The sequence below is a fragment of the Acipenser ruthenus genome, chromosome 16 (assembly GCF_902713425.1).
Source record: "Acipenser ruthenus chromosome 16, fAciRut3.2 maternal haplotype, whole genome shotgun sequence".
Lineage (NCBI taxonomy): Eukaryota > Metazoa > Chordata > Actinopteri > Acipenseriformes > Acipenseridae > Acipenser > Acipenser ruthenus.
In genome coordinates, this window is record NC_081204.1 from 15,789,184 (window position 1) to 15,810,523 (window position 21,340).

Sequence of the window (21,340 nt, forward strand, 5' to 3'; positions counted from 1 at the left end):
CTGAAGAGGGGTGTGCAAAGGGCAGTTAAAACACATCCGTTACAATGAATTGAAGACGGGTTCACAGAGAGCAATTAAAACACATCCGTTACAATGAACTGAAGAGGGGTTCACAGAGAGCAATTAAAACACATCCGTTACAATGAATTGAAGAGGGGTGTGCAAAGGGCAGTTAGAAATCACTTACAGTTTGAAGGGGGGAAATAGCCACTTGTCAGATTTCAGGTCGGCATGGCAGATTAGGTTCCCCTTGTTTAGAAACTGACCGCTCCAAACCGTGAAGTGGCCTTTACCTAAAATTATATTTTTTTAAATATGACCATTACAGAAAATCCATACAATTCTGCAGCTTTATAAAATTAAATAAAAAAACAGCAGAGAAAACAAGATACCTCCACCCCCATCTGAGCTGTTGCTGACTGACCTGAAAAGAACAAAATATGGAGTCAAAAAAGTTTACCAGTCTTTACTCCAAATGGGAATTTGCACCAAAGCAAAATCTAACTGGTAATTTAATAAAACAATTCAATTTCCCTTTCACAAAAAAAACAGTGCAAATTACAACCAAGCACAATGTTCTGGAGCCCATCATTTTCATAAGCTGCCCTGCAAACCCTCTGTGGTCATCAGCGGACCCAATTCATGAGTGAAACGATGAGCCAGGGCTGGGGCTGTGTGCATACAAAAAATACATCTGTGCAAACCCCATGTGTGCCTTGTTTATATGCACAATCTAATCAGATTCAAGCTAACTGCTTGAGGAATCTATTCCCAGTTCCTCTATATACTGTGTGTGTAAATCACGTTTGAGCTGCAATCTGGTCTGAGGTTTAATCCGACTCAAGTGCAGAAGCATTGATTCCACCCAACCCTGTTGCGTTTGGCATGGTAATTATTTTCGAATTCAAAACATTTAGTTGTACAAGGATCAAATTATCTGTGCATGTAAACGTAGGATGTAATTTGCTTTTCCAAGTGTGGACAAATATGACAATATCATTTTAAAAGCGTGTTTCAGGGGTTTCCCCAACAACAAAACAGTTTGACCCAAGTGATTGACATAGAGTCCGAGTAACCCCCAGATGTCCACTAGAGCTAGGAAGTCTTTTAGTAACGTCCTCCCGTTTAAAAGCAAAATCGCCAAATGAAATGGTTAGGCATTTCTTTATGAGAATTTTTATGTTTAAATGTGTGTCTGTACAGTCTCAGTCAGTAATGTAGGTTTATTACATTGGGTTCTTCCTGGTATTACATTGCAAAATGGGGCATGGTCTTGTATGTAATTTGTAGAGTGGCTCCATGTAATTGTGTACTTACATTGGCGGAGGCGATGGCTTTGGCACTGGTGCACTGCCCTTGTCTTGGCACATGAATGACACCACAGCATAGGGACACACGTGCCTGGGGCGCTTCTTAATGTCATCAAAGACATACTCATAGAAGTAGGTCTAGAAATAAAAGCAAAGTAAACAGGATGTGTGAGTAAAGTATGATATTCTCCCTGTGCTGGGTTGTACGTACTCCTGCAGTATCTGTTAGTAGAAAGCAGGACTGTTATATTTCTATTCACATATCCTTGCTAATAAATCAACTTTGACCAGTGATTTGTGTTTGATATCAGGTTATGCATCCCGCCTGCTTTCATGTCAATGAATTCTGTTCCCGGTCCCTATCACTGAATCTAGTAGCGAGTTTATCCATTTCAATGGTTCACATGTTTGCCATTCTTGTCATTTACCCGCACTGTCCGATTCCCGCAGTACACAGCGACTTCCCTCGAGGTTCCTCAAGTTGACGGTGGTTAATGTTTCTAATAAAAGACTCGAAAAAGAACAGTCAAATCTAAAGCTAAAAGACCAAATTAAAAAAAAAAAAAAGTCTAGGGCTGTCCAGTGAAAAAAAATTAAAATTGCGATTAATCTCACGATTAAAAAAAATTAATCTAGTTAATCACGTTTTTTAATCGCATATTAAATTGTTACAATTACTACATCCACTGAATTTAAATTTGTTTTATTACTGATGCTATTGTTTTTATTATCCTTAACTGTAAATAAAATTGTTTAAAATGTATTTATGTATTTATTTAACCAGGAAATTTACCCATTGAGACCACAACAAAAATGCAATAATTTAGAAATTACAAATACAACCAACACAATAAAATGTGCGGTTCAAGCTTGATCAGCAGCATACAGACATCAGAAAACATGAAATACATAGGATATCTATTTTTAAATGTGATTGTGAACTGAAATTTGTTGTTTTTTAATAAAATTATAAATATGTAGCTATAGTAGCACTTCTAGGAAATTAACTGTTAATTGTGAAGAGTACAAAAAAAAAGTCATCATATCCAAAAACTGCAAAATAACAATTATTAGGCTTTACATACTACGCGCGCAAAAAAACCCCAAAAAAGAGCAAGGCAGCCTAACTCATTTATTATCATGATCATACTTTGCTTGATATGGGCTTGCAGCGATCCTGCATTTCTGTCAGAACTGGTGGGTTGAATTTGTTGTTGTTATTGTCTGTAACAAAAGAGCTGCTAGTGTATTTTGAGAGATGAAGGCGTTTTCAGCACGCAGCAGACTAGATGTACTTGTGTTTGATACTGGAACTCACTTTGACAGTAGACAAGTAAGCGTCTTTCTGTCCAGTGAGCCCGTCAAAAATCTCATTCATTTTTACTGCTTTGCTCCATTAAGCGGTTCAGTGACTAACTTTCTATTTAAAACAATAACTGCACTCAGACACTCAATACAATGCTGCCGCAGACTGAAGTACGGTGTGCCGAAAGGCTCAAGACACAGCAATGCGATTAACGTGCGTTAAAATAAATAATCTCTAAAAACATTTACGCGTTAATCGCAGAAGTTAACTGCAAAAGAGGTATAGTTAGGTTATTATCATAACCCAGGTTCCCTGAAACAGAAATGTAACCATTACCTAATGGGCATCAAAGCTGCACGCAGTACCTGTGATGCAATCACGTCCGCCCCCAAGGGCATAAAAGACTGCCGACATAAACATTGTCATTGCTTTTCCTTCAAGACCGCTGCAATAAAAACTTGAAGGTTAATGGTTACATTTCTATTTAAGAGAACCAGGGTTATGATAATAACCGAACGATACCGAAATGTAACCATTAACTAATGGGTAGAAATGCCAAAGCTGGTCGCAAGGCAATATTGCAGACCAGCCAGAATGCCATAAGGCTAAGTAAAGGCTACCTTGCACGTTACCAGTACAAGTAGCTACGGCTAAAAAAAAATGAGGGAGAACGCACATCTATGTTTATACTTCCATTTCAAAACCAGGGTTTTGTGGATCCACGACATTCAGCCGATAGAACCGCGTAGAAGTATGGAGAGTAGCCCACACTGCTGCATTGCACATGTCCATGGTGGAATGGGCAGTGAGCTTTTCTGGCAGGGGCAAGTTGGCTTGCTCATAGGCCATCCTGACTGTCTGTAATCCATCTTGACAGCCCCATAAGACAAAAAACTGTTCAGACTGCCTCCAACTCCGAGGGTCTGTCCACATAATATTCTAGTGTCCGCACCGGACAAAACGCATGGAGCTGCCGCTCTATCAGACTAGATCAGATCTAGACTAGATCTATCAGACTAGAAAGGAGGCGGATGAAAAGCCTTGAGCTGATTTCCCCTTGCCAAATAGGTCCTGTAAAAATTGCAGTATAACTGCCATGGGACAAGTCGTTGGGTTAAAACCCTCAGGGGCCAGACCCAGAGCTGCAGGCTCGATGGGTCGGGATGCCACAATATCCCCCTGCGCGTGACTGAGCAGGTCGCTGCGTTTCGGTAAGCTCCATGGCTTGCCGCTCAGGAGCTGTCAGGGTTAAAACCATAGTCTCCTGGGCTAATAAAGGGGCTACTAATAGCACCCTGGCCCAATAGTGCCTGATGTTTTCCAGGCACTGCGGCAGCAAGGCACATGGCAGAAAGACATACAGCAGCTGCCTCAGCCACTGGCGTGCCAAGGCATCTATTGCCAGTGGGTCTCCGGCTCCTGTTATGGGGAACCAGAGGGAACAATGGGTTGCTTCTTGGAAGGCAAAAAAAGGTCCACCAGTGCTTTCCCGAACAGTTGCCTAATAAGGCTCACGACCTCCCGGTGAAGCTCCATTCTGTGGCACTGGGGACTCCCCTTGAAAGGAAGTCCCCACTCAATTTGTCACCCCAGGTAGATGTACTGCTCACAGCAAGAGGAGGTGATTGTGCACCCAAAGCAACAGCTCGCGGGCTACGCGATGGAGACTGGGGGCCCCCGCATGGCCGCCGTGGTGGTTTACATTAGCCATAACGGTAGTGTTGTCCGTCCAGACAAGCAATTGTCTCCCCTGAACCTCCTGTATACAATGCTGCAAGGCTAGAAACACTGCCTGCAGCTCCAAAATATTTATTTGGAGACCCTGCCATGGGGGTTTCCATAGTCCTTGAGCTCCTCTGCCATTCCACACAGCGCCTCAGCCATGGCTGGACGCATCTGTGGTGACAACCTCCCTTCTGGCGACGCTGCCCAGCGCTACGCCTAAGCGCAGGTGAGTGGGCTGTGTCCACAAGGATATCGCCTGCAGATAGTGCAGAGACACTCTCAAAAGGCAGCCTGGGCTCAATGCGGGCTGAAAAACCCTGCTGTTGAACCAGGCTTGGAGAGAATGCATGTGCAGAAGACCCAAAGGAAGGGTCTGGGAAGATGCTGCCATCAAGTCCATAAGCCTCAGAAATGTCACTAGTGTGAGCTTTTTGTTGAGCTGAAAAAGCTTCAGACAAGCGGCAATTCGCTGCACTCTGTCCTCCAACAGAGTGGACAGCATGGACCTAGAATCCAGGCACACTCCCAAAAAGGAGGCTGTCTGCGAGGGTGTGAGCTGGCTCTTTGCCTGATTCACCGACAGGCCCAACTGATGTAGCTGGTTGGTGATGAGTTCTATGTAATCCACTGCCTGCACTGAGCAGAAATGAGCCAGTCGTCCAGTTAAGTCTCAAAAGGGGGCCAGAATAGCTTCATGCACTTTGAAAAGGCACAGGGACCTAGAGAGGCCAAATGGCAGTACCTGAAACTTGTACGCTGTCCTTTGGAAAAGTGAACCTCAGGTACGTCCCGCGCCCTGGTCTTATGGGGATGTGAAAATAATCATCTTTCAAGTCCTCCGTGGTGAACCAGTCGTCTGGCCTTATTGACTGCAATAGCTGTTGCACTGTCAACATTTTGAACCTCAGTCGACTTAGATACAAGTTGACCTGTCTGAGGTCGAGGACTGATCTGAGGCCACCATCCTGCTTGGGCACCAGGAAGTCCCTGGAGTAAAACCCTTTTTCCCAATGAAGAGATTGAACTGCGCACATAGCCCGCTTTTGTAGCAGGGCTGTCACCTCCTGAGACAACACCACTGCATCTCGTGGGTCCGTGACTAACGTTGTAGTCACGCCACAAAAGGGAGGAGGAAAATGACTGAATTGTGTAGTACTGAGCACCCAGGTTTCCAAGGTGATAATAACAAATGCGCTACTGGTGTTGCGCTATCGGAGTCTCCCTCAGCGGGGAACTCTTAATTGGCCATCTCCTCCGAGGCAGTGATAGACAGCAGATCTTCTTGCTGCCATCCTGTGCGCTACTCTGTTGCTCTAAAGGCACACAGGGAGCAGGTGGAGCAGTGCCCTGTTGGGAGACCGCCTCCCAGAGCTTATCCAGCTGCTCAGAGCTCTCTGATCTGAGACCGGTGGCTCTTTCTCTTCTTAGGAGGGGAAGCCGGAGGAGGAGAGGGAGAAGACGACCACGAAAGGTCTCCTACATGAAGTTCTCCTGCTCTCCCTTGGCACAGAGCCCTCAGGGGAGGAAATAACCCTCTTTCTGAGCCGAGGATGGAGGGGAGCTTTGTCCAGGTGGAATGGACAAAGATCGCTCTACAGAGCTGGGAGACCCTCACTTCTTCAGCGTGCGCTTAGAAAAAGATGCACAGAACTCAGGAGTTGCAGTTGGACAGTGCCTCCTGAACATGCTCAGGACCCAAACAGGCAGTGGCACACACTGTATGGTACTTGCACAATGCACGGTGCAAACTGTAAGGTGCCAACAATACAGTGCACAGGTCATGGTACGGTGCACAAAACGGTATGGTAGCGACTGCCAGTGAATCGGCAAGGGGTAACCTCGTTCGTTGTACAAAGTACCGGCGGGGACGGGAGTGGAAGTGATATAGGAATGCCCACCTATAACGCTCTTCACTAACCAACAGCTCTAAAACTGAGGAAAGCCTACTCCTAGAGCCCTAACAGTCTTCACATTAATTCTGCAAACAGATCTTAATGTGGCAACAAGACACCGTGGGAAAAACTGCAAGCAGCTTGACCCGAAGCGTGCGTCTCAGTCTAACGTAGGACAGCTGAACCCAGCAGCCGCGTTACTATTTCTGTGAAAAAAAGAAAAATAGAAAATACACAGAGAAAAATGTTTCTCACATAATACAGTAACCAAACAATTACGTTATTTTAATATAAGCTAGCAGCTTAAGAGCGAACACAAGTAGCTGACTTAAGGTGTTCGATCCCAGGGAAGGGGCAGCAGAGCTGCCGGCTTCATACGGGGCACAAAGTCGCTAAGGGACTTAAACAAAAACCACGGCTGAGTGCACAATACGTGCAAGTAAAATTACTACAAGCACACGAATAAATCTAAAAAAAATGTAATACACAAGCAATAAAATCAGATACAAAGTGTGATACATCTGTTTGTAGATCTCTCTCCTGCTTCAGGTCGGTGAAAGGAAAAACGATGACTATGGTTTGTGTCAGCAATCTTTTATGCCCTTGGAGGCGGCGTGACTGCATCACAGGCACTGTGTGCAGCTTTGATATATCTATTCAGGTTATCACAGTCTTTAAGGTTAAATACCCATTAAGTATTTCGTACTTGATAGGGACATTTGCATAAGCACTACAGTATAAGGCTATATTTGCATGTAGAAGCAGGTCAGATGATTAGAAACGAGACCCTGGTTCATGACTGTGGCTTCCACCAGATGGAAACACTTTCATCCCATCAGGGCTCATTTCACACATTCAATGCATCTAGCTTGTCACATTGTTACAAAGTGTCCATGCAGTTTCGGACAGATGTTTCAACAAGAAATCTTACATAGACATTTTTATTTTAGTACTGCAATATGAATTGATTATGGATTGATCCCCAAGATATAGCCAATCAGCTGTCAGAACAGTGAAAGGTCACCCTGAGCTACATTCCCAGCATGTGGAATAACTTCTTGTAGTGTATAGCTGGTAGAGGATATCAATGCAATATAACAATCAGTAATGTCCTGGTACTTTCTGAATGAATGTTCATGCAAAGTTTAATCAAACTCAGTCTAACAGCTCCCAAGATACAGGCTTAATGACTTATGTGCCAATGGGATTTCCTTACGCTTTGTTTCTCCTTGACGACACTGTGTACCTCCACTAGAAATCTCTTCAATAACAGCTTTGTGAAATCTCTACCTGTGTGAGCTCAAACGCTCTGTAGGACCACAGCGTCGTGACCCGTGAAGAATTTTTGGAAACGTGACAATCAAACTTTGGGGTTGGATCCAGGATGTTTTTCGACATGTTTTCATATATGCTCTTAATTCTTCCCTAAAAAATAAAAATAAATTGAATGGTATATAGAAGATATAAAAACATATCAAAAGCAGTTTGGTAAATATAGAAGTTTTACATCAATCCATAATTGAAAGGAAAATGCTGCAGGCAACACCACAATTAGTGCTCTGGAAAATCTGAAACATTAATTATATTACCTTCATAACTTTAAATATGATTATTTCTCCAGTTGCTCCGACATCAAAGGGATTCATCTGTAGCAGATCAGCATGCTTGGACAGATAAACACCTATTAAAAAAAATTATAATTTAATAATCAATTTCTCAACTCAATATCCAACTGTACACCTGACAAATTAAACTACAATCTGATCATTTATGCTAAATATTGTTAATAGCAAGTTTGATGATAATTGGATAAGCGGCTCCCCAGCTAGAGATAGCAGTAAGAGCTAGAGGTGGACGGATATACAGACAGACAGACACCTCTCTATATCTCTAGAATCTGATGTGTTCAATAGGACATGCTGTACGCACCTTCGACAATAACCTCTTCATGTGGGATTTCATTCCCAAAGGGGGAATCGATGTATGACATGCAATGCCCAGTTATACACAAACAGCAACTTAGAACAATTCTCAAAACAGTCCCTGGTGTCCCTGCAGTTAATCACATACTGGATCTGGAAATGCAAGCTGTCCTAGAAGTACCAGCCCTGATCATCTGACAGATCTGTAAACAGCACAGCACAGAGAGAGAGACACACCAGGTCACCCTTACAGGTGAGTGCCAGCAGTGACACAGTGTGACAGCTCTTGTTGTTTCAGGCAGGTACAGCATGCAGAAATCAGCAGCCCTTCACAGGCAGTGTACATGCACCTGCTCTGGAAGGAGACCAGGGAGGGGCTACCAGCAGAGCTCACATCTGCAGGTCATTCACAGAGTGCTGTTAGGAGACGCGCTGAAGTAATCTGAAGGCTCTGAGTTAATCGAGTTTGAGGGGGAGTGACAGGTGGCTACAGTTAACACAGACATTCTCTAAATAAAGATTTGGCTTCTATTGCATATATAGATGTAGATAAAGATATATTATTGTCCATGTATATTATAGCTTGTGTGTATGGAATTGACAGGGCAGAGCTGCCTCTAATCTAGGGGCTAGATCAATAACTACTACATTAGCGATGGATCATCAATAGGGCACAGGTTTCACAGTCAGCTCAACTCAGCATCAGCATTAATGACAATTCCATTGAAAACAGAAAGCAGGGTACTCTGTACAGGTGGGAGGTGCTTCTGGTATTTGTCTTTTTTGGTTCACCTGTGTGGTGCAATTCATTTGCATGTCTAGTGAATATCCATGCCTAGGTGAATGTATCTTTGTGATGTTTCAGTCTGGGCTCAGACCTCAGAGACTGCACTGTTAGGATGAGCCATGCCTTGCTGTGGAATTCAAGCACTCCACAGGGTTCCATTTTTATCTGCTGCCTCTTGGATAAATGAATTGTGATCATGGCATCGACATCTGTTACTATGCTGCACTGCACCAAGGAGAACCAGATTTCCTTTTCCTTCTCACTATCTGATTAGTCTCCAAGTTCTGCTTGTCATGTTGACTTTAAGACCAGGATGTCCAGCACTAGAATTCTGCCAAGACTGCTCGTGGTTGGATCTCGTCATTTATTCAAAACTACCCCACCTCTGTGGATGGCTTTTGATCGGCAACAAGAAATCTTGGTGGCAGTGAGCTTTCCATTGATGCACATATGCGCTTCATTGTTAGACCTGCCTTTTTGTCATTTGACAAATATAGCCAGAATATCAACAAGAATTGAAATTCTCATTTATTTAGTTGTACTTCTGGGTGTCCCAGCAAACAAAAAAAATCCCATTCTATAGTCTCTATACTGGCTTCCTGTTGAGAACAGATTTGGATTTAATGTTTTGATTGCTTAAAGAGGTCCATTACAAGCTCTGCAGATTGTGGTTTACCTGTCCATAATCTTTAAAACCAGGATTAAGACATGCTCATTTAATAGGGCCTTTCACTTTGCAGCCTATAGGGCACTATAGAAGACTGTACTGTATTTTACAGTGCTAACTCTTCACAGTGGCCCTTTATACCACAGGATCACTTATGACGTCTCTCATAGCTCGCATAATGCCATTCGCTAGCACTTCATTCTTGTAGCTATGGTTCCTGACTACAGGGTTAGCTCTGCATTGGATTTTATTTTAAATTCTTCTGCTCAACTCTAGATTAATCCTGTTGGAGGGGTTTGTCCTCTCAGATGAAAATGCTGTTGTCTTGAGAATGCCTAGCACACTGGTCTTGCATTTAGAGGGTTGAAGCATCAGTGTGGCATCTCTGACAGAACACCAATTACTGTCGTGACCGGAATACAAAATATGTATTAGCACCCTTTTTGCAAGAACCGACGGTCACAAAGAATGAAGCCTATATAAAACGTATTATACAGTTTCAGCACAGATAAACATACCCAATGAAGGCTTGCCAAGTGTTGTGACTCTGGAATGTCCAATGTCTAATCCTTTTTCACAAATCCAGTTGAGCTGCAACATACAGAAATAAGCGTATTAGAAAAGATTTGCAAAATCTACTTGTACAGAGCAGGTCACCAGGTCACCAGAAGAAGCATGTCACAGTTACAGCAGGGTTAACTCCATAGCCTTTCTTCAAACCACAAGTGAATGATTTTGGTAATGTGCTTGAGAGAAGCACAGGACCAAATGACAGGGCTGTTTGAGTCACTCTCTCCCTCGCTTGCAGAGCTGGATGGGGAAGCTACTATGGAGCTTGTCAGCACTGTGCCACACGAATTGTCTCTTCACCAGCAGCAAAACAAGTTTTGTTTTTTTAACTGCAGCTGCCAACAGCAATGCAGTGTACGTATATTCAGAATGCAGTTAACTTGGAAGGCTGCTACTTTCTGCAAAGCTCTTCAAAAATAAAAAAAATAAAATCTATGTACAGAACGACGTTGCATATCCGACCTGCTGTGGACTGGGGTACAGGCGGATATGTGAAAAAGTCGGATTTACAAACAATTATAGAAAAAGCATTTACACATCCATAAATAGGTTAGTGTACAAAAACACGCAAACTGCTTTAAATATGGAGAAATGTTTTGCTTTAAAAGTAAATGTACAGTAACCGGCAACTGATGGCTTCTTTCTTAACTCTAGAAGTCCCTGCCTCCCTGGTTCTGCTTTCTTAATATCTCTGTCACGGTACAATCACGGTACTTTTCGCTCTTTCTTGACATAGCCAACAGCCGATAAGCAGCTCGGTTTGAACTGCTTCGGCTATTTTAAATAAACAGCCGGTAAGTATTGCGTTTATGAAGCTTGCTTTGTTTAATTCAAATGCATTTAAAAAGCTACAAGCTGCCATTATCTGCAAGCGTGCGCTCCATCATATAAACACGTTGCACAAAACAAAGCTTTCGATTGGTGCATTGAAATGTCACTGCTACATGCAGCTGACTGACACGCACACAGCCCGCCTCTTAAAGGGGAACGCACCAAAAGGCTGACTGCTAGAACGCTTTCACTGTTTCCATCGCGGAACCTGCATTTGCTGCCAATTCCATTACTCTCGTAGCCTACTTTTAATATTTATTTATTTAGCAAGGCAGTAATTGATCAGAGAGGTAATGTGACGTTTGGATATGCGACATTCAACTGTATTTACTTTCAATCCGAGTGCTACTGACATTTTTCTGTGATAAATTGACCTGGTCATGTCAGTGTCTTTGACTACTCTTACATTCTTCTATAACGATTCTATTTAAGATCACATACATACATACATACATACATACATACATACTGACATAACCTGTGGGATTAACTGGAAAATAGATTCTAATCCCCCTACTAAATGTCTTGTATTGTAATGCAGGGACAGTGTATTAAACACGGTGAAAAGAAAACACACAAAGTTACATTTTATTTGTGCATTTGTAATTTGTATGGTGGGCAGTAACTATTGCTGTAACTTTATACATTATAATAAAATGACCCAATTAAAACGGAATGTGACTCCCGAGTGGCGCATCAAATAAAAGGCGCTCCACTTGGGAGTGCAGGATGCGCCCTATAGCCTGGAGATCGCTGGTTCAAGTCCAAGTTATTCCATCGCCGATCGTGGCCGGGAGTTCCCAGGAGGCGGCGCACAATTGGCTGAGCGCCGCCCGGGTGGGGAGGGTTCAGGTCGGCAGGGCAATCCTCGGTTCACCACGCACCAGCGACTCCTGTGGCCGATAGGTGCCTGCGGGTCTGCTGTAGAAGCCACTCAGATCTGTGTTGTCCTCCGGCATTATGGGTCTGGTGGCTTCGCTGTAGATCTGCAGCGCGAAAAAAAGACGGTTTGGCAGGACACGTGTGTCTGCCACCGTTGAGTCAGCGCGGGAGTTGGGTATAAAATCATTGGTGATGACTAAAGAAAAAAATGAACACAAACTGAATATGTGGGTCTCTACACTGGTCAGGAGTAACAAGTACTGGAACTGCTGCATAAAACCACTCAACATGGGGAGCCTTGTTCTTTAATATTTCTCGAACGGTCACTGCCAATGTATTCCTCTGTCCCAGTACTTGCTGTAGGGGACAGTATATGTAATTTTCTCCCAACACGATTTGGCCTCTTAAAGTTCTTCAGTGAGAAGATAAAAGACACTACCACTGTGGATGGGCAGTAAAGTTCACTGACCCAGCCAGGGAAGAGGGGGCTTCATTTACTAGGCTTTTGCACTAATTTTTTATTTAACTTTATTTAAACCTGGGACCTGGCTCCTTCAGTGTTTATATCCAAGATAAATAGTTCTGATTGACTCCACCTTTAAGAAAGGTGCATCAATAAATCAGAAGCAAGCCTGTCAAGTCAATGACAAGTGTATCCTGGACAGTCTTCCTTTATAGTTGGGTTGGTGTAAACTTAGCACTGCAGGATTTGTTTACCTTAAAAACGAAGTATCCATTTTTACGATCGCATTCCATGATGTGGAACAAACTATGGAGCTTTAACGGAAGTAAAAGGCAACTGTCTTGGAGACGTATTTTTTAATTTACTGTGAAATCAAAGAGCCCACCTTTGTAGGATCAGCCAGCAAAAAAGCATAGGACTCCTCAAGCTCCTTCTCTGTCCGCCCGTCCTGTTTCAACTCTCGTCTCTTTTCAATAAACTGTAGAAGAAAAACAAAAACGCACAGCCAGTCAGCATACAGTTGAATCAGAAATGCAAAAAAAATCAAATGTAAATATTTTGTATGCCGACCTCCTTCTCCAGCAGCTCGCTGTGGATCAGGCTGGCCTTCTTATAAGAAAAGGTGCTTCCTGAAGACGGGTCGAGGTAGGAGGAGCTCATAATCTTCAGAATCTCTTTAAACTCCCGAGAGTCCAGAGACATGAACTGAAACAGCGCTGCAAAACAAATACTCATTTCAGACACAAGCATCTGCAGGACAAGCTCTTAATTACACTGGAATCCCCCTTTCAGACCACTGTAGGGGCTGACCAATGGTCTGAAGCAAGAGCTAGTCCTAACAGAGCTTGAAGCTCATTAGACCTGAATTGAAAGGAACTGACAAGGTTGATCTGTTCTTTATATGGAGCTGGAGACCAGGAAATAAGTTTTTTTTCCCCAGCACAAAAGAAGTCACACAAAATGAATTGTATGTGATCTGTCTATATTCAGAGACACCCTTGAAGATTTCAGTACTGTACAGGACCGGGCATGAAATGTGTATTGATGTTGTTGGGCTTTTATTATTGAAATGTAGACATTGCAGAAATAAAGGTGAAAATGTAGACTTCATGCCCTTATTAGGACACTGCCTTAAGTCCAGGGGACCACAAGAACATGTTCACAATCGATCGGTCCCAGAACTGCATGTATACCAACTACCATTACATGACCTACTTAAAGAGGTAGCCTTCATTAAATCTGCTGCTACTGGAAATCAGTGCAGTTCTATGGACTGGCACCTGCATTAAAGAATACCCTTGCTGAGGAATTCGGCATGCCCTGCAGATGGGGGGGCAGTACCCCTTTCACACTGGCACTCTGACCCAGGTCCTGGCTAACCCGGGTCCCAATCCCGGTTTTGTGTGAAACCACATACCTAGGTCAGACCCGAGTTAACCCGGGTCCCAGCGACCCACTTCAGGATGTGGGTTGACACACTTTGACCCGGGTTGAGCGAAACAAAATGCTTGACGGCCGTTCGTGAGCCGACGCAATAACAAACAGACATGCCTGCGTGAAGGTTTCACTTCCACGAGGAACGTCTCTGTTTTGCCATATTTCGTTGATTGAGAAACACCATGGGCCAGATTGCAGCAGGGATGAAGAAGCATTTGCTTTAATCAACATTTGGGCCGATGGTTCAATCCAGAGAAGCTTGGATGGAAGCGTTGGTAACAAGCTGCTTCCGGGTCATTGATACGCACATTGTGTACTTGCGTCTGTCACCCAGCTCAACCTTGCTTTATCAAAAGCAGTGTGAAATCGCGTACCCTACCAGCATGACACCAGGTCCTGCCCGGGTAGATCATGCCAGTATGAAAGGGTTTTTTGTAAATTTTGTCCAGCTTCAATGTTCATTTCATCATCCCAGCACCAAACCACAGACTTAGACACTGTCCAAATTGTTTAAAAATGTTTTTTTTTGTATTAGATATGCTTCTGGCAGACACATCTAAAGCCTCACTACATTAATCATGATGTAGTTTTAAACAGCAATTCTTCTCCAATGGCAAAAAAACAAATGTTTTAATGCAGACACTCTTAGGAGAAGGCCAAAACACAAAACATATGAAAGCTTTAGCTTACAGAACATCGCTATAAATCTGAGACGGGCAAAGACATAAAGGTTGGTAATGCAATGAAACTGCAGCAGGTAAGAGAAGTGTTTTTAGCAACAAGCACCTGCATGTGCACAACGCCATCATGGCCGAGTTTTCCCATTGGAAATCATCGAGCCAGCAGCATGCATGTTATGTGTTTGCTGTGTGGCAATAGCACAGAGCAACAGCTGACTACATTTACATGGACGTCAACAACAAGTTCTGTAAAGCAACTTGACGCTAGATTCCGTTTAATTTATTAAATGCATAAATGTGAATTAAAACAATAAAAAATAAACACTGACAAAGTGATATTACTTCTTTTTAAACAAATAGCTTTTTATAAATTACAGCATCATATGTCTTTAAATAAATCTATAAAAACAGTGAAGCAATATGAAAAAATAATAGCATCTGGGGTATGATAATGGCCTGTTTGACTACAGGGTGAGCATTAATTGCATTATTAGACACTGTATGCAGTCTAATCATTCTGACCAAAAAACACAAAATGTAAGCAATTTAGGAACTCAAGCACCTCGAGTTGGTCGATTCAGGTTGCTTAACTTTTGTTTCGTGGTAGATTTCTTCTAAGCTGTGTTTAACACAGGCACAACACACTTGATAATTAAACAATCTGAATCATTTGTGTTGGATAACATGGAAAGAAGTTTGAATGCAATAGAAGTTACACGTGTTCACAGGTTTGTACACTCTGTTAGTTTTAAAAGGAGATTATCAGGAGGTATAGTAACTGGTAATGCAAGATTGCATTTAATTGCACTGATGACTACCGTCTGACTGATGGAATAAACACAACAGCACATTGCTGGAGGAACAGTTCAAGAGATAACATAGGTTAAGCACAAGGCCACACCAAGATAACACCATCTTAGGCAATGTGAGCTAGAACCAGTTTTCTTTATGACACGTACACGAGACCCTTCACAGGGTGCCCAGGGTGATTGAACCCACAAAGAGAAGGAAGGAAACTTAATCAAGGTGCACTCAGCTCAGCTCACATTTCTCTTTCATTAAGACTAGTACTGCAGACTTGTCGATCGGAGTCCTGGAGGATCAAACCTACAATATTATAATATTATTTTGTTCTGAACTTAAGTTTTGCTCCGTGCAGATTGCATATGAAAGTGTGAGCTGTACTGTTTTGCTTGGAGCATTCTTTTTGTTTCCAGAATTAAACTGCACATATAAACTGAATAAAATAAACTGATATCTGAAGAAAAGGACTCTTATGCATTTCTTTGCATCTTGATCACTATTATTATTACTATTACTATTATCTGCTGTATTATTGAATTGTGGTTTGTCACACTTGTACTTTGCTTGAACAAAAGTTATTGTATTTCTTGCTCTTATTGTATTACTTGTTTTGTAACACTTGAAATGTATTTGCTTACGATTGTAAGTCGCCCTGGATAAGGGCGTCTGCTAAGAAATAAATAATAATAATAATAATAATAGATCACATCAAGAAATACTACTTTTATAAAGTACTTCAGTTTGTGTCTCAGGTCTAAAGCAGTACTGATGAGAGCTGGATGAGCAGCAGTTTCAACTTCATGAGGGTGGAGATGCTCTTCAATGGCATTTCCTGTACTGCAAGCATACGCTTGCATTGCTGTTTGTCTGCCCCCACCTCCTCCACACTCGATCCAGAAGCAGCAATAGAAGCACAAAGCGTATGTACACGATGCTTTATTTTCATATGCTTTCACATTGCTCCTGTACTGCCAGTGTAACTAAGCTCTGCAGAGCACTATACAGTTTACTTTTTGCTCTCCCTTTTTATCACAATATGCCCAGACAGGGCTTCACTTATTTCGAGCTCCCGAAGATGACATTGCTAATCACGTCAGCAAAAGCACGCTGGACAGTGGAAGGTGAATATCCACCAGCAAAGCACCCAGGACACTGGGAGGGGAATATCCACCAGCAAAGCACCCAGGACACTGGGAGGGGAATATCCACCAGCAAAGCACCCTGGACACTGGGAGGGGAATATCCACCAGCAAAGCACCCTGGACACTGGGAGGGGAATATCCAGCAACAAAGCACGCTGGACACTGGGAGGGGAATATCCAGCAGCAAAGCACGCTGGACACTGGGAGGGGAATATCCAGCAACAAAAGCACGCTGGACACTGGGAGGGGAATATCCAGCAGCAAAGCACGCTGGACACTGGGAGGGGAATATCCAGCAACAAAGCACACTGGACACTGGGAGGTGAATATCCAGCAAAGCAGCACGCTGGACGCTGGGAGGGGAATATCCAGCAACACACTTTGCGAACGTTTAAACTCTAAACGATAAACACCCCTACTTGGCACGTTTTACTGCAACACCTGCACCTGTGTGCGACGTGCTTGTGATTTTCCTGTATACTTTATGCAGACAGTAAGAGCTGAGTTGACACAGTTTATACACTGTGCACACCCCCTAGGAGGACAACACTAAACACTTCAGCAAACAAAATGTAGCACCTACTCAACGCTACACACAAACTGCTTTTTCTTCAGACTATATTGAAATATTTACACCTTACAAAAGCTATCAATATTAGCAATAAACCCATGCAATACAGAACTGCTTCTACAGAAACGTTTCAATATATTTAATTGAAAATACTTTGTTTTAGGGTGTCAAATTTCCAGGATGGTCTGGCATTTACTTGTATTTAATTTATTTTAAAAATATGGTATCCATAATTCACCATATTGAATCTTGAATTGCATCCATCTTGATTCCATGAAGTAGGATATTTGCCAGTTTTATTTTTTGTGCATGTAGATTTTGATTGAACTTCATTCAGTGGTTCTTAATCCAGTCCAGGTTTTAACTCCAAGCAGGTCCTAATGTAGCTAATTGAAGCTGCTAAGAGTCAATTAACTAATTTAAGACCTGGTTGGAATAAAGACAAGGACTGGAATTGATCTCGAGGGCCAGAGCCAAGTACCACTGTGATAGGATTAATCTAAAATTCAAGAAAGAGAACAAATTCTTATTGTTACCTCTAGGGGGCGCAACAGAGATCTTTTGGGGCACAATTCAAAACGACCCTGTCGGCTTTCAAAATCACCAGTTACCATCCAAAGAGCATGCTCCGATTTATTACTGCGTTGCTATTCAAAATAGCAACATGGCCTTTATACCGTACAGTTAATTTATTTTGAACTGGCTTTAAAAGCAAATTTACACACAAACATTACAAAAGGAACGCAAATCGACCTCACAAGGCCAAATAACTTAACAATGCTAATGGACCATGAGAAATACAAAAGGGTTATTCCAGAGTGGCAAGGGGTTTGATCAATTCTATACAGCCAGTGACCAAGAATACTGGACAGAACACCAGGAATTACAGCACGTGTCCAGGCATAATATCTTAGAGCCAGGGGCTGAAGATTTTACTAATGAAAATTTAAGAGAACAGATTTAGGCAGTAGGTTTCTTAACCTGTTTACTGCAAGAAAATAATTTAACAAGTAGTGTAGTATGCATGTGTGTGTTAATGTAAGTTTATTGCTTGTAGGGACAGATGTTGGAAATTGTGTTCTTTATGAACCTGCAGAGTCATTCATATTTCAATTAAATAAATGGATTGGTGGTGTATTTAAAGTGTGTATGTACAGTCTCTTGTTCCATGATAACCGACTGGTATTAGATCTCTGCAGTACTGCATAGTGTTTATGAAACTTGATGACCAAACATTTACACATTTGTCTTCAATTAATTCTGGACATCAAAATGATTGAAAGTGATGCACCATTCAACCACTCAGGGTTCCCTATCAGGAGCACCAACACTCACCTCGCACCTTTCCAACACAACCGCACAAGTCTGATAACGCCCAAGGAAAACCTGAACATGTATATCTGACTTTGCATTCAAATATTACTTGAATACAAATTCAAAAATAAATATACTGCCTTTTAATTGTGTCTGCTATTTTGAAAAACGAATCTCGAACATTAAGTAGCTAACGACAAATCGTGAAATGAAGGGATCCAAAGGGGTGGAGCTTTGCAGTACCATATGTCGCCCCCTACAGTGCATTAACTGTATTGCTCTTTTGATCAGAATCACTTGGAAAATAATTTACTTCAAATTGAATTAAAATAGACCGTACATGATGTTCCTTTTCTTGAGATAAAAATGCCTACATTCTGAAGCGATCCCCTAACCAAGCAGTAAACCGGTCTTAGATTGATTTCAAATATTTCTGGGGGAGGGGTAATACAAATAAAAACCCTAACTACACCTTTGACACTTGGGCACAATGTATTTGAATTTCTGGAATTCTTACATAAGCTACTACAAGTCCTTGACCGATAACACAACCGATATAGCAGCGGCACTCCATGACCAATGGACTAGCCATTCCATGAGGATTCCTCTTAACCTACTACCTTTCCATTAGGATGGCATGGACCAACCACAACGTGAAAGAGGGGGCCAAGTTCTGCATTAGAACTGTGTGGCAACAGCTCTAGCTACCAATTACTGGCCCACAAAAAATCTGGGTTATGAAAAAAATGCAATAGAAGCATTAATTTGAACCAGAAACCACCAAGAAAACCCAAAAGGACAATGGACGATGTGTGTGGTCAACAACCTACCAAAAAGCACAAGACCAGAACGCAAGACTTTACTGGGGAAACCTATTTTATAATTCCAGTAACAAAAGCTGCTGGATCAACAGGTTTCTATTTGGGGAATATACGGGAAACGCGATAGTCCAGAGACGGCCCACGCTGAACTCTTCTCAAGACAACACGACGATAAGGATAAGGCACCCTCTTCACGTGTTGAATGAGTGTTGATGTTCACCAGTTTACCTGCATTTGTTTTGAACGGGATCGATGCTGCTGCTGTATACGGTTTTAAAATAAACTAACCTCTGCATTGGATCAACCAAAAAAAACAAACGTTCTACCATCAGCCGGGTTCACCTTATAATACATACAGCAGACCAACTATGAGATAAATTAGGACAGAATACAGCTTCTTTTAGCAAGAGCGAATGATGAACAACCTTTCTTTTCTTTGTTCTTCCGGGGAATGTGAAAGCTTCTCCTTGGCTGTTCTAGCGCAGCCTTTTCAAACGCCGCGGAGCCATTATCACTCGTCTTCAGGTCCGACATGCTGCTCCTGCGCCGCTCTGCATCTTCTTGCCCTGCTAGCAGCACGAGTCCTGCTTCACATACAGCCTGTTCGCCATCTTGTTTGGATGCGAGAGCCGAGCCTGGCATTAAATGCCTCGGAACATCACTATTCTCAATAGATACGCTGCCTCCGCGGCTCCTCCCGTCCGCTTTAGTCTCCTGTCCTACATTCTGGTTGCTGCTAGCCATTTTCGTGGGAGAAGAACAGTCTTTAATCGCTCTGTGCTTCTGGGTCAGTGTTTCTCAGCCTCAGCTAGCCACCGCCATACCTCTTCTCTGACGCACTTCTCCAGAGTTCTGCTGAACTCTGTGGCGCCTCGGCGCTGTTTTATGAGAACTCTGCGCGCGCCCCCTGCAGTCGGCAGCGCACGTTCCTGTACTGTAAGATGTGTTCAGTCCTCTGGACTCCGCTGACACTACAATGTGCTTCATTTTGTTTATAATAAAACACCCTTTTGAATACGTTTTACACCAGGATGTGTGTGTACGTTTGTGACGCCCTTGTTAAGAGTTTGCTTTAACCAGCTGCTGTATCCCACCCCAGCTATCTCAGCACTCCATCACTGAACTCAGAGTAATCAGACCCGGTCAGCATTGAGAATCTTCTGTCCTTGTGGTGAACGTCTCTGAGGATTGCGGCAGTTCTAAGCAGTGACATTCTGAGCTGCTATCAGCAGCAACACTTCATGGGAAATGCACATCAAGAAATGTTTTTAATTGTATCAAATACAAATGAATGTCAAGACAGTGTGGATGTATGGACAGACAGCGTGGATGTATGGACAGACAGTGTGGATGTATGGACAGACAGCGTGGATGTATGGACAGACAGCGTGGATGTATGGACAGACAGTGTGGATTTATGGACAGACAGTGTGGATTTATGGACAGACAGTGTGGATGTATGGACAGACAGCGTGGATGTATGGACAGACAGCGTGGATGTATGGACAGACAGTGTGGATGTATGGACAGACAGTGTAGATGTATGGACAGACAGCGTGGATGTATGGACGGACAGCGTGGATGTATGGACAGTGTGGATGTATGGACAGACAGTGTGGATGTATGGACAGACAGTGTGGATTTATGGACAGACAGTGTGGCTGTATGGACAGTGTGGATGTATGGACAGACAGTGTGGATGTATGGACACACAGACTGACTACATATACCCTTTCATTCTGATCCCACTAAGATAGGAAGATACCAAACATGTACTCAGCATGGGGCTTGGGAGGGGTAAACCGGATCCTCAGCACACACACACTGAGACACACACACACACACACACAGACACACACTGAGACACACACACACTCACATTCACACTCACACACACTTTCACACACACACACACACACACTCTCTCTCACACACACACACACACACTCTCTCACACACACACACGCACACACACATACCCACACACACTCACACACACTCACACACACACACACACTCGCTCTCACACACACACACACAGATAGACACACACACTCTCTCTCACACACATACACACACACACACACATACACTCTGACACACACTCACTCACACACGCACACACACACACACACAGACAGACAGACACACAGACAGACACACAGCAATGCATACAGACACGCATGACGCACACACACAGACAGACACGCACACAG

General features: G+C 42.9%; 1 protein-coding gene across 3 annotated transcripts in view; it reads right to left on the reverse strand.

Annotated features, from left to right (window-relative positions):
- LOC117412563 (protein TASOR-like) overlaps positions 1-19,999 on the reverse strand; it is a 53,754-nt gene extending 33,755 nt beyond the window's left edge. For all 3 annotated transcript variants that reach the window (XM_058988907.1, XM_058988906.1, XM_034021037.3), the window contains exons 1-9: positions 19,550-19,999; positions 12,926-13,071; positions 12,741-12,833; positions 10,128-10,200; positions 7,823-7,914; positions 7,524-7,658; positions 1,318-1,448; positions 393-424; positions 188-293 (exon numbers count right to left, since the gene is read on the reverse strand). In XM_058988907.1, coding sequence (XP_058844890.1) covers positions 188-293; positions 393-424; positions 1,318-1,448; positions 7,524-7,658; positions 7,823-7,914; positions 10,128-10,200; positions 12,741-12,833; positions 12,926-13,071; positions 19,550-19,868 — 1,127 coding nt within the window. In that variant the 5' untranslated portion in view covers positions 19,869-19,999. The remainder of the gene's footprint in view (positions 1-187; positions 294-392; positions 425-1,317; positions 1,449-7,523; positions 7,659-7,822; positions 7,915-10,127; positions 10,201-12,740; positions 12,834-12,925; positions 13,072-19,549) is intronic.
- Positions 20,000-21,340: the final 1,341 nt, after the last annotated feature.